This window comes from Buteo buteo, chromosome Z, assembly GCF_964188355.1.
Source record: "Buteo buteo chromosome Z, bButBut1.hap1.1, whole genome shotgun sequence".
In the NCBI taxonomy this organism is placed as follows: Eukaryota; Metazoa; Chordata; class Aves; order Accipitriformes; family Accipitridae; genus Buteo; species Buteo buteo.
This window is the reverse complement of record NC_134204.1, coordinates 21,563,408-21,577,853: the sequence shown is the minus strand read 5'-3', so window position 1 is coordinate 21,577,853 and position 14,446 is coordinate 21,563,408. Positions and strand designations below refer to the sequence as shown.

At 37.5% G+C, this 14,446-nt stretch overlaps 1 protein-coding gene across 6 annotated transcripts in view; it reads left to right on the top strand.

Annotated features, from left to right (window-relative positions):
* PDE4D (phosphodiesterase 4D) overlaps positions 1-14,446 on the top strand; it is a 369,603-nt gene that overhangs the window by 205,687 nt on the left and 149,470 nt on the right. The window contains exon 1 of one of the 6 annotated variants that reach the window (XM_075021236.1): positions 6,396-6,980. The exons of the other annotated variants lie outside the window; for them this stretch is intronic. Within the exon in view, the coding sequence (XP_074877337.1) occupies positions 6,916-6,980 (65 nt within the window). The 5' untranslated portion in view covers positions 6,396-6,915. Of the gene's footprint in view, positions 1-6,395; positions 6,981-14,446 lie in introns of those variants that run through there. 6 annotated transcript variants of the gene reach the window in all.

Below are 14,446 nucleotides of genomic sequence, written 5' to 3'. Positions count from 1 at the left end.
GATTAGCTAACATACTTAAAATTTAAGTGTATATGTAAATTTGCAGGTTGAATATATTCAAGTTTTGTGTTCTTGAAATCGTGGTATATTTTTTATTTTTGAAATACATTCATAGTCTTCCTGAAATGGTAGTATTCTTAAGTGTCTTCCAGACATCACTCCTTAATCCCCCACTTCTGTGTTTGAGTAATATTGAGCAGAACTATCCCATTCCTCTGAACAAGTTGATGACAAAAGAGGATATATCCTACAAGATACCATTGTGCTCAAAGTAATAAGCCTGACACTTAACGTAACTTCATCCAGGACCAGCCCTAATTATGAAGTCTTTATAAAAGGGATACAGTTCTCTCTTGCTTTTCCTAGCAGCCACTGCTTCATTAACAAAAGACAAAAAATGTTAGTCTTTACCTTTTTTTTAGCCAAAAAGACAGACATATTGCACTTGGAAAACATAGCTACTGCTTAACTCTGTACTGACTTAAGTATGAACCACCAATGTTTAATTTTTAAACAAGTATTTAGCTAAGAAATTGTAGTCCAAGTTTGTGTGGAGCAAATAGTTGAAAAACAGAAGGCCTGATGGAAATATCTATAGATTTTCCCTTTAACAGTGTAATTAGTGCTGTAATTATTGTGGTATGTCCATTTAGAGCTGACAAAAATACAATGTTTTTATAATAAAACCCATTTTTATAGCTTTATATATATATATGTTGACATGTTGAGTATCTGGGGGATTTTTTTATGTCTTATTTAAAAAAAAAAAAGAAAAACAGCCTGACATACTAGGCAGCCTTAGCTCAGCTCAAGTCCAAAGTCTTCCACTGTGCTAGTATTTAGTTTTAGTCTATTCACTGTTATCCAGTATTAGTCCAACATTAGCAGGTACCTTTTATTCCAACCTTAATCCTAGATGTAACCACAGACCACAGCCATAGCTGATACGACGAGCTTACACTGTTTGCCTAGAATATAATGTTTGTCAGGAAAAAAATTCTCCTACTCCAAAAAATTACCTCTTTTTTTTCTTTTTGAATCTCTAGCAATGAAATTCTACACAGGAACTAGATCTATTCTGATAAAGCTTTATTTCTGCAACTGAGTCTATGTGGACCAAGAATGGTCAGTTAGTACTGAATTCGCTAATCTCTAATTGCATAAATGACCAAATCAAATTAAAATTGGGCCAGAATAAAGGCAGAGGGACACTTTTTAAGCCCAGCATATATCAAGAACCTGGCTTTGCTATGTGAGGAAGAGAGGCACTGTAAAGGCCTCTCTCTGAGACATGCCTCATTTGCTGCTCACAGTACAGCTCAGGCAGCAGCACCTGGCAGTTTCAAAGGGTATCAAAACTGAGTATCTTCAGACAAGGCATCATGACAGAATGGGGTATCGTCACATAAGGCCCTCTTTGCCATGCTACCTCTGAGGAGTTTTGCATGCTTGAGTCTGGGTAGAGCCTTTGAGAGCACATAGTAACTTTATTTACACTTTAATCACTGAGCAAATAAACCATATTTATTCATAAGGCAGGTAGCTTGATCCAGGCAGCTAAATGTAAATGAATATAGAAAGGAAACACTAATGACAATAATGTATTTCTTCTGTGCCCTTTGGTTAGTCTTTCTTCATTCTTAAGAATACTAGGCTGTAATTATTATTACATTTTTCTGTTATTTTACCCATGCATTTATGTATACCTTTTTCCTCTTTGATAAAGTTACTCCAGTCAAAAGGGAATATGCTGTTACCTAGAAATGAATGACAGAGTTTGGCTCCCTGGCATTCCATCAACACCCTATAAAAGAGTATTTTTTAAATTATTTGCTATGGTGAGCACTCACAAAAACTTTTGGTGGGTCAAATATGTCCTTCTCTAATTCTCTGCCTTAATGCATGTTATTGAAAGATGTCTCTTCTGAACCTGCGCCTGTATTACTAGTTCTCAAACCCACCCATACAGGTAGTATAAGAACATCTTGTTAATCTTTTCTGTCCTTCAGTCTTGTTCTGCAGGACAGGACGTAAGAGGATAAACTAGTGCTGTGGATGAACTTAGATGAACTGTGCAACTCACAGTTCTGCAAAACTAACTGGTATGGTGCTTAGCTTGTGAGAAAATGTTTCCCGTTGTGGAGTATGTGCTCCTAGAGACTACAAGGGTTGGGTTTGGATCTCAGTGCATATTGTTTGTACATTGAAAACTATACTTGATATAAACATGTAAACTGGCAAGCATATATGAAGAAAAGAAAGATAGAAAGTGTGCACAAGACCTGATGCAATAGTAGCTAAGCAATGCTGGGGATAGTCCTGAGTCAATGAGCACAGCTCCAGGTTTTAAAGATACTTTAATAGTCCTGTCAGAAATAAAGTTATGATGAAGTTAAAGTTCAGATTGCACATCAAGAAGCAGCAGCTTGTTATACACCTTTCATTTGCTAATGTGCCTTCCAAACAATATACTTAAGAGCCCAGTCATTTCTTACATGTTAAGGCTTGATGTTAGGCTTCCAGAATTCTGTTTATCTTGATACATTGCCAGTGTCCCTGTGTGTCCTAAAGCAATGTGTATTTGCTAGAAATTCCTAAATTTGTCACCCCAGTAAACAAGAAAAGTCATATCAGCTGTTGCAGGTTTAACTTACAATGTTACTGTCTTATCAGACTACAGGGACTTTTCACTTTGTCTTAAAAAGGAAGATTGTGAATCTATTTCTTCAGCTTGTATACAGCAACAGCAATAATACCCTGGCACCTGTTTCATGTTTTCAGCCTTTCGATGTCCAAGTGCTTTCCAAGCAGCATGATGTGCATTATCACTGTTTTACACACACAAAGCCAAAACTCAGAATGTTTAAGCATATTTTCCATACTCTCAAGACAAAGATGTTCCCAAGCATGAAACAGAACAGTCAGTCCTGCTCCTCGTTCCCTAAACCACGCTTTTTCCAATTCATTTTAATTTTCAATTTTGTGCAGTATAACACTGGTTTAATTCAGTTAGTTACTAATTTGAAGATGAGTAACTAAGATGCAAGCAGCCTCAAAGTGGGCTGAATCCTGCACACAGTTTATTACTCGTATTTTAATTACTTCAATATCTTTTCTTCTTTAGACAGCTTAACTATACAGCCAAAACCTCAGTTGACGGATACATACAGATAAAAAATATTGTTGCTTTTCTTGCTGCTTTTATTATTAGTGTATTTAGCAGTACTGAATGGCTCCATCTTTTAGTATTTTCATTAATTTAAAATCTTTTCTTCCTTAGTTTCATTATGCAATTGACACTTGCCTTAACTGTGATGGCATACCAACAAGAGCTCAGTTTGAGAGCTTTTATTCCTGCCACCCTAAAAAAGGATTCCAAAACCAAAAAGAAATGTGATTTTTTTGAAGTTACATAATTTCATGTACAAATCAGGTGCTACAAATGGCTGTTGCATGTCTTAGGTAAATGCTTGTATTTATGTACTGTGTATATTATAAGTGCATCTGTAAAACCATGCACATCTTTTTATAAGCATGCAGTGTACAATAATGAATATGCTTATATTTATCTTCTTTATAGTATTTTAAATATATATCTGTACATAATTTGCCTCTTGGCATTTTGGATTTAATAACATACAATGCAGTAGCTCTTACTCATAAAATATTGTTCTGGGATAAAAGAATGCTTCCAATTAACATAGATATATTTCCATCTTCTGATACGTAAGTCTTAGCTCTTATAATGAAGTTGGATCTTATACTCTGATTTCTTATGTCTTTGAGAAGTTTCTTTTGTTGATGGATTCTTACTGGCTATTTTAACATTTAGTTATTTGATATCACAATTTTCCATTGCTAGCAGAGTGGAGCTGCCTTTTCTCTCTTTATTCTCGTAATTTCTCTCTCTCTTAATTCCTCAAATGATGAGAAATTAAGAGTCTATATTATTTGACCCCATACCAAGACCTGGGGCCTAAAATAAATGCTGTGTCATCTTCTGTGAGCATAGTGGACTAGTATGCTCTTTACTTTATTTAAGTCTTAGATAAAACTGCCATTGAGTTTAATGGCAGCACAATATGTTTTATGTACGAATTAGAAGCTATTACTAACTGCCAAAGTTGGCCTAATAGTTTCCTTAGAAACTTCTCTAGAAAAGGTTTGTCTTTCCCATACTGACTATCAAATCCCTGGGTTCCCTGCAAAAACCTTTTCCCACTAATCGAGCTGAGAAATCACAGACAATTGGGTTTTGCTTTCCACATGGCCTGCAAGATACCAATCCAGATGAAAAATTAAGAGGGTTTTTTGATTGCTTACTCTTGCCTTTTTTTATGCCTCATTTTCTCAAAGTCTTTTTTTTTTAGCTTCACCAAAGTCAGTTTTTTAATTTCACATAAAACTAACATTCCCTGGAGGACTGTGAGCTCTCCCTTCTACTGATAGATTCTTTTTTGCAGGTAGCCTTTGCTTCTAAGGTTGCTACCTGAGGACAGGCTCTGATTTAACTGCTTGGAATATGGTTGTAATACTGTAATCTTCTTGTTGCTGATTAATATATATTTCATAATAGTACCTGGTCTGAAGTTGGCAGGCACTTGGAGGTCCGGGGTTTATTTCTAAGGAGCTGATGAAGGAGACCAGAAAAGAAAGCATGTTAGCAATAGGTGTTAGTATTTACCTCTGTTGGTGGTCTGCACCTCCATCAGACTTTTTTTTTCTGAATCTGCTTTGAAAAACACTACCTTAATTATAAAAGTACCTGTAACTACAGTGTATTTATATTGTAGAGCAATATTTGGCATATAAATATACTACAGTATATTTCTAGTTGTATTTCTATTAGCTACAAGTAAGAGGCAGCATCTTGACTGATATGCTTTTGAGAACAAACCATCCTGAAATACCTACTGTGTGGCACAGCAGAAGTAGTCCTTAAATATTACATTCAGTATGGTATTGTGAAACCACTTAGTCAAAAGTTTTATTTTCTTTCATTTTGTGTTCCTTCATTGGTATGGGAATAATGTTGATATTTATCAATTATAAATAATCAGGCAAACTTTAAAAAAAGCTTTTAAATGGCCAGCTATTCTGTAATAGTCCAGGACCTCTATTTCATATGATTTTTGTTTTTCTGCCTGATCTATTCCATCTGTTTAAGGAATAAAGTTTCACAACATGGTGCCTGTTTTATGTCCATTTCCATAGATGTTTGACCTGCACAGTGACAGACCCAACTGTCATGAAAGGTCCCATGACTGTATGAGCTTTTGAGCTAAATTTACCAGAGATGCTTTTTCCACTCTTTGAGGTTAACTTTTATGATTCCACAGGACTCTTACAAAAGGTCCTGCATTAACCACTAGGTGATATTTGAAAGATAGGTGCCAGAAAACATAAAGAACAGAATGCTTAGCAAGAAACCTTATCAACATTCCTTTTGCTGTTGTGGAGCACTTCATATGCAGATGACTGGCACAAGGCTCCAGGGCAGTTAGGATCTTTCCTGTTGATACCCAATGCAGTTGGTAATGCATTTTATTGTACTGTTATAAAATAAAGTGCAAAGGTTCTAGAGAGCTTTACACACTTTACACACATTCCTATTTGATGAATTTTTTGATATTTTAATGCAGAGCCTTTTTATCATGTTTTACTTCTATTTGCCAAGTCTATTTAAATTTTATAAATACAATTTTTAGTGCTTGCTTTCGTTACTAACCTAGCTGCAGTACCATCAAAAGTAATATACTGCAACACTTGTAAAGACTGTACAAAGGAATGGCTATTATGCATGTAACCACTTGTTGAGCAATAACTTTGCTCTTTCAGTTTAAAAACACTTCTAGCACAGTTCAGAGCAAATTCAAAATGTGTAATTTAAATGGTATATTCACTATCCAGTTCTGAGCATTTTTTTGGTCTTCTAACGCTGAAATTGCCAAATATGTTTACACTAGTATTTCCTAAAAGGAATTAACTCTCAAAGCTTTTATGATAAGTTTTTGGCTGGAAATTAAAAATGCAAGTTTGTGTATAATGCATAAACATATTCATGTATTTATTGTAACAGAAAAAGATGTCTTTCTGCAATACAGTAGAGAGGACGTCATGTTAGAGTTCTTTAACTGAGGTATTTTGTCCTTCAGTGATTTATAACAATGGCTGTCTGTATGTGTGTTTGACTTTAACAGTAAACAAGGAATTTTCTTTTTACTTAACTTCCCCACAGTGTTTTGAATGTCTTTGAGACAGGGAATACTTTCTGTTTTCTGAAGTTAGACAATAGTACTTATTCACAGTATCTAGGGTTAGGAGAAAAAGAAAGGGAAGAATTACGTTTCTAGATAAAGCTTTTAGTTAACTTGGAATGAAAAATCTTTGTGCCTTTCTTTACTCCACAGAGAGTAATTTATCTAGCATGTCTCTAAGTGGAAATTCCCTGCAAACTCACTAATGTTACTGTAGCTTACATTCATCTTTCATTTATTATCCATCAGTATTTTTCTTTTTTTTTTTTTTTTTGAATGTGATTGACCTTTAAACCTGTTGTTATCAAACTGCAAGAAAGAGGTAGAGACTCTTTTCAGCTGCCTTCATTCCCATGTGACCTGCAGGGAGAATAGATTCAAAATAGACTAGTTCCTCCCAGGGCAATATAAGACAGAAGAGAAAAGCACTGTCATTTCCGAATAGCACAGTGCTAGAGTAAATTCAGCGTGAAAAAGGAAGGAGTTGCAGCGTGTTACAATTCTTCCTCCAGAGCCTGGATTATTACAGGAGACGGATTTCAAGGGTTTTAAAAAGCAGAGGATTTTAAAAAATACTTCGAAATGGAGTACTTTGAGAATGAGCTTTGTAAGGACAACTGATGTTTGACTGCTAGAAATACTGAAGGAATTTTTCAAAATGAGCATTGTTATGAAGCCAAGATCCCGATCTACCAGCTCCTTAAGGACTGCCGACACAATGTGGTAATGTGTTTGGTTTGTTTCTTTAAAGCTCCCCTTCCTATTATGACACACAGACATGTCCCAAGAAAGTCACAGGGTTTAATTTTGACTTGATAGATTTTGCATGGTTATTGAAGATGTTCAGCATCTGATTTTCAGGATTAGTAGTAAGAAACAAAATTTATATAGCTTTTTCTTGTACAATACTGTGTGTAGCATTTTTTTAATGAGAACCTATTGCATACATTTTTTTAACCCATTGCATATGTTTTTCCTATTCAGTGTTCAGTCCTTGCACCTACAGGTACCTTCTAAAAATCTTTAGTAGATTTATTTCAGGAACAAAGTTATGATATAAAGCTTGCAGTTCTGGAGGGTGGAGGGTAAAATGAAGCTACAGTTTGTGTGAGCTATTTTAGGATACTTACATGTCGTTTTGCTGCATAAATAGACTGACTGGTAGAGATAAGTGTCCTGGGAGGAGACAGACTTTATAGTAGCATGTGTAAGACTGTGCTGTGTTATGCTTCATGCATTTCCCCTCCTCTCAGAGGCTCAGAGGAGCAGAAGCAGCCTGTAATAGTGACCTGTGTGTATGTTTTTCTTGCAGATCTTTTTCAGTTAGAAATCAGCAAAGTTTTTTCTTTTAATTAATTATTTTTTCTTGTGAGAACTTTATGCTTTATATAGCTTAATAGGCACTGACAGGACAGGTTTCTGTTAGGTATGTGAAATAATTTCCCTCTTCTCTTTTAATGTCTCCCACATTTTTTTCCCTCTCTCTCTGTTTTTAAGAAAACCACCATCATTTTAATAAACACATAATAGACTAATTGTTCAGGGCTATATTTAACTGATATAAAATGACGTATTTTAAGATATAGCCTATGTTTAGAGATAAATGGCTGATGTGTTACTGTGGGATAGACTAGTAACTAAATAAATATCTTTGTGAGGAAATATATCAAGTTAATTGAACATTAGCCTATTAAAAACTTTGTTTCAAATAGTCTATGTTCTGAGTTAAAGCCATGTCAGCACTACCATTAAAGAAGTTAGTAATTTTTTCCAGTTGTCCTTTACTAAAACCATTTTGTAGTAAAAGAAAATGAAATAACTACACTGCTCAAGCTAAAGAGTAGTCCCAGTCATTCTCAGAAACTGCTAAGGAAGAGTTTTGCTGAAATAACTGCAGTAAGTAGTGGCTCCGTATATTTCTTAAAGTATAGTAAAGTAATACTGTGTCGGTGAACTATGAATTGCTAAAGTGTTACACTCTGCAGGGTGCCTCCAAGGTAGTGAGCTAACACTTACATACCTTAATTATTACGTGCAACTGTGCAAATAAATCAGTATCTTTCTGATTAAATCTGCCTTTCAATTATTTCTTTTTTGACTGCTTGCATTGATTCTTGCAGGAAAAAAGAAAACATTTCAAAGAAAAAAATCCGCGTAGCTAATAGCTGCAGGCTGATTTGACCACCAAGTATTCTGTCTAAAATACCTGCCTGCCTTTTGTTGCTGATGCCTTTAGTTACAACGTTGATCTGGTAGGTGGGAATACCTGTTCTGCTAATGGTGAATTGAGAGTCCTCTGCTACCCTGCCATTTGGAAGCACTACCTGAGCTCGGAGGTGGCTCTCAGGGACATCTTTGGAGGCTGACTAGACAAGGTGTGTGATGTTCTCTGGTGGTGTGGAGCGAAGCCAGGCAAGCCCTGCCCCAGCCAGAGACCAGAGGGGAACTGGAGTGCTGAGGGAGGGGAGAAGAGGAGGGAGCTGCCAGCGTCAGGCTGGCTCACCCTACCCACACTGCCCAGCCAAGCAGAGCAGCCTTCGCACTGGTCCCAAGCAGGATTGGTTTGCCTGTCACCTGCAGGACTTCAGCTGGTGTTCTTATCACCAGTCTCGGGAGTCTGTGGGTTTGTCCCTGTGGGTCAGCGCCACTCCCTCCTGTTCTGTGGGCAGAATAGCAACACGACAGTCTCGCCACAGTATTAAACAGCACCGAAATGTGTAGGGACAAGTAATGTGATGAAGTCAGGAGCACTGATGGGTGTTCAGGCCGGGAGACTGGGAGAGCTGCAGCATGTAATTCTGCTTTCTTCATCTGTTGACATAGCGATCCTGCTGTGTGTTGGAGGAGCAAGGGTGACTGGGAGGAAGAAGATGGGAGAATGTGAGAAGAAAAGCCAAGGCAGGGTTTGTGGGTCCCGCGAGCACAGGGACTTGAGTGACAGGGTTATACTCAAGTATGGATATCCCTCTTTCAAGGGTTTGAGAGAAATGGTCCCAGGATATCCTTGCACTGCAGTTTCCCATGTGTACAAAGTTCCCATGAAGAACAGAAACCAGGCTCCCAACACACAGAGACCAGTGAGAGGATGGAATAGACTCAGAGACAAGGCAGAGAATCCTCTGCTTTTGGTTCCCTGAAATCACACTCACCCTCTGTCCAAAAGATGCAATAAATTCAGGGTTGTTCTTTCCAGTATCAATATTATGAGGCATCCTTAGGGTATCACCCGCTGATAGCGTGCAGAGGTGCACCCAGCTGGCTTGGAGGAGATGCAGGTGAGCCCAGGCTGTGCTGATGCTTCGCCTTGCAAAGTCAACTCAGTCGGGACTGGCTACTGCTTAGCATGACAGTATAGTCTGTAGGCAAACATTCTCTTTCTGATGCACCTTGGAAGATTTCTCCTGACGTTATAGTGACTGAAGTAGAAGCAGATGGTTTGTATTTATGCAAAATAAGAAGGTGACTTATTTAAGGATTATTACCTGTTACGTTAATGCTGCTCAATTCTGCCACTCATTCCTACTCATTCCTAACTTCAGCATGTGATTGTGAAGTGTGATTGTGAATCAGAAAAGTTCTGGGGAATAGTCTAGAATGGCTAAATGATGGTACAGACTTTTTAGTGAAGATGATTCATTTGTCTTGTTATTCCTGAGAAGAAATAACAAGGTACTAAGGAAACTCACTGTAAGGTAGAACTTTGGCTGAGACAGGAGTACATGCAAATAAATGAGAATATGACTCCACTTTCTTAACTATTTGCCACTGAACAGTAGAGCAGCAGTGTTCCACAGGAAATGTTTTTTTGTTGGTTATTTTTTTCTTTTGTAATGAAGGAAAAATATGAACTTCTAAAAAAAAATACTATTTTGGAGGAAATAAGTTAAAATTTGGGAAGTTTAGGTGTGGAACTGATGGCAAGTCAAGCAAGCAGCCAGTGTTGCTGGACAACAGCTTACCAGCTGCAAAAGGTGCAGCTGATCAGATTTTAGAACTTCTTTATTTTCTCATGGTACAGATAATTAGCCCAAAGAACTAATAAGCCTCAGGACTATTGTCAGCTTTTTGCCACAATTTTTTCTGCATGGTGTGTCTAGAGTTGATAGTTATCTGTTTACTTTGTGGGTTGGCCTTCCTCTGTCTTTATTTATTTTTTTAACATATGCCAATTGAGGCTTTCCTGTTTTTTTTTTTTTAACTTAGGGTTGGCTGATCTGCAAGGGGCATATATCCCAGCCTCTCTGGTACCCCTGAGAGCAGAGGTCTTCAATGATTCAATCTGTGGTATTCTGTAGAACAATGCATCTGTTCTTATTTAATTCCAGAAGTGGGTGATATGCTTGTCTACGATAGCACAGAGTTCGGTAGATTGGAAGTTGTTGAAGGATATTGTCAAGTATGACTTTCTCAGACTATACCATATTTATAGATAAGTGGAACAGAACTGCTTTATTGGATGAACTTGTCATGACTGTACCCTTAATATGTAGATCACAATAGGGATGCTAAATAAAAGTTTTGTTGAATGGAGACAAGAAAATGCTTGTGGCCTGACATCAGTGGATAGTGTTGTTTCTGGGACAGAAGAGGCAGGACAGAAGAATGAGATGAGATCCAGCTGTGCTGACCTGAGGTAGCTGCACTGGCTTCCTGACTTAAAGGTACCACAAAGTAGAACTCTACCATGAGTGTGACCCAATCTTTTGGTGCCCACATCTGGCAGGAGGAAGCTGTGGCTAGATCACATTGCCTAGACACTGGCCATCCCAAAACAGATCAGTTCCTTGGTTAATTGCTTAGTGCTAGGAAGCCTATTGCCAGTATAATGATGATGAATATATATAATAAATGTTATTAAATGAGTTGTATACCTCTAGGTTATTGGCATCAGATCTATATTTGAAGTAACTGCTGACTTTCAGATTGGGAATCCCAGTGCTGGGGAGATCAAGAGCAAAACTAGGGTATTCCCTGAAGAAGTATTTGTCTACAGGGCAGAGAACGCTATGTAAATGTAACTGTGAATAGTATTAACAGCATTTGTACCACTTGGCTGTTGAAGAGTTAAGGTTTTTTATTCCTATACTGGATGAATCCTTTTCCCACTCCAGTATTATGATTGTTTGTGGGAGGCAAGTGGCTGTTGTCATTGTTGGCAATATTACCTGTCCCCTGTTGCCATACCTTATGAAAACTATTCTTGAACAAAAGAGGGTTGGGACCTTACATAATGTTGAATTATACTTTTAGCAGTTGAAGATGTTGAATATAGTCAATTGGGAAAGTTCAGTGCAAGCTGCCAGTGTCCAAGCTCATGGGGATGCTGAAGTACCAAATATCATACGCAGAATAGGGGGATTTCTGAATGCTGAACAAAGCCGGTAAGCTAGAGATGACCTTTCCTGCATGAAGTCTGACTTTGATGGAAGTCATAGGTGACTTCATTTAGCAAAATAGGCTTTTGTAAGCAGTATGGGCCTCAAATCATGATGACCATAGACATTTGAGGTGGTACATGTGTTTTTATTTATTCTGCCATTGTCAGTGCTAATGAGGAAGCCTGCATAGTCAGCATTACACTATTTTGCAGAGTGTAATACATTAAACAGTGTTATTTGTACAAAATGAAACAGGAACAAATGCTATTTTCTCTAGTGAATTAAGGGTGGAGTTTAGGGTCATCAAGTATTCTATTTTCTAAGAATATAAGACATGTCCTACTGGGCCTAAACATTGGTCTACCTAACCTAGTATTCTGTCTTCACCTGCAGCAACAGGAGAACATGAAAACCTGTCCAATTTCTGCAGTCCATTCCCATCATATATTGCCAAGCATCTACAGTGTTGTATTAGGGATGTTACAGGGTTCACCCTTGGCAGTTCCCTTTAGAATCCATCTAAGGACCTGTTGCCCATGGATTTGTCTAACCTCTTTTTTGAATTTGCTGACACTGTCTTCTCCCACAGCCTTCTGACAACCTTTCTGACTATGTAAGAAAGCACTTTCTTTACTGTGCTTTATAAGTGTTGTCCTGGTGGTTTCAACAAACATCCCTCAGTTTTGTCATTGTGGCATTTGGTGAAAGATTCTGCATTCACTTTATCCACCAACTTCATGATTTTGTGAAGCTCAGTCATAACCTCCTCAGCCTTTTCCTGTAGAAACTGAAGAGTTGTAGCTGCCTTAGACTTTCCTAAAAAGGCTGCTGCCCCATCCCTTGATCATTTTAGCTGCTGTTCATTGTATTTCCTCAAGCACCACTGTGTCCTTGAAATATAGAGACCAGATGGGATGCATTACTCAAGACGTGAACACACCAAGGTTTTTATACAGTAGTAAAATTATACCTGCTTTTTTTCTCAGTACCTTTGTTGATGATGCCCAGTATGCTGTTAGCTTTTTTGACTGCAATTTCAAGTTGAGTAAGTGATTTTAGAGAATTTTTACTGTTTTTTTCTTGCCAACATAATCTTTTGGCATGGTTTCATCTCTGCATTTTTTTAGAGCAGAAATATTAGACTTGCCAACATAAAATCCAATTACTTTAACATGAATGTGATAAGAACTGCTGTCTTGAAATAATAAATGTTTTTTTAAACAAACAAAAATATTGCACACCATGCCAAAAAGAACAAATGATGAAGTTTGACTCCAGCAAAGAAAGGGCACTTCCTTAGACACATTCTCTTTCAAGCTGCATCCAGAAAAACATACGTAATATTCTTTCCCCACCACATTCAAGCACATGTAGTTCTCTGCCACTCACTTTAGTGTGCAAACAATCCAGTCTCAATTTTCCTGAAGATATAATCTTGCGTTTACAGCACAGTTTGTTCTCACACCTTCTCCCTGTGCACATCTGTAGATTATCAGGGCACGAACAAAGTTCCATTCAAATCTAATAACTGGACTGTGAGGTCAGTGGAGACAAGGTACTTCAGTGTCTATGCCTAGCATAATGTGATGGAGAGGGCAGCAAGTTTCATGGGGAGCTCACTTGACAGCTCAGCCTGAATGACCAAATGCCCATTTACAGTTGGTTCAACTGAGGATAGGAAGTAGCCCAAATCTGGACCAGTGTGCAGATGCCTTGATAGAAGTTCTCTCCCTTTTATGCCTTTCCATTTCACCATGGCTGAACTAGTTGGTTGCATTTTTTTCCAAGATAAGGGCACTTTTCTTCCAACACAATTTCCTGAGAAGCACAATTACACTGCAAGGCATAACAGACAGGATTCAGCTCAACTAAAGATAGATGTCTGCCATACCTAAACTACTAACCTCACATTCTCAGTAGAGAGAAATACTTGCTTTCAGGGTGTGACTTACATCACATATTTTAGTTGTCTGCCTCAGTAGATGATGTCACTGATTTTATCAAGAAAAGCTCCACTAAATATAAATAATACATACAAATGGAATCTAACTTGTATATGGACACCTGCAGTGTGCACATTTAACCAGATTAATTCTTTCTAGTGCAACTAACTTAGCTTATGCTGAATATATACTTTAATATTTAGTAGTTGTAGCATTATTTTGTAATATAAAGAGAGTATTCATATAAAACAAGGGAAGTCCAGTATGGAATGGAATGTTTTAGGACACAGCAGCAAGAATAAACCAACTACTTAGGCTGAAAGTAATGTTGAAAAAGCTTGTGCTCAAAGTGTGGTCAGTTCACATCTGTGAAGCCACTAAGGAGTAGTGTCATCATTCTAATGGCAGCACAAATTAGTGACCCTCATTGCTGTGATTCCTATCGGATTTCAGCTACGGTGGGTTTTAATTCAGACTAATATGCACTAGAGCACGTCTCTTAAGGTCACATTACAAAACACATAAGTAGATTTCTGTGCTTCTTTATTTGTTGACATCTGAAGGTGTGTGCATGTATGACATAAATAGGTGCATGACATGGCTATTTTATGATATGATCTTTTAAATATTTTTTCTTTCATCAAAAGTTATAAAACATTTTCAAACCTGTTATTTATAAAAAGACAGAACAGTGCACAGCTTTAGAAGCTAAATGGCAGAAACTGATTTTGCTCATCTGACCTCAGTTTTGAGGATTCAAGAAGCACAGACAGGAATACGTGACAAATTTATTTCTTCTCCATTTCATTTGCTAGTTTTATAACAGCACCTGATGGTGCTATTTAACACTAATACACTCAAAACCTCA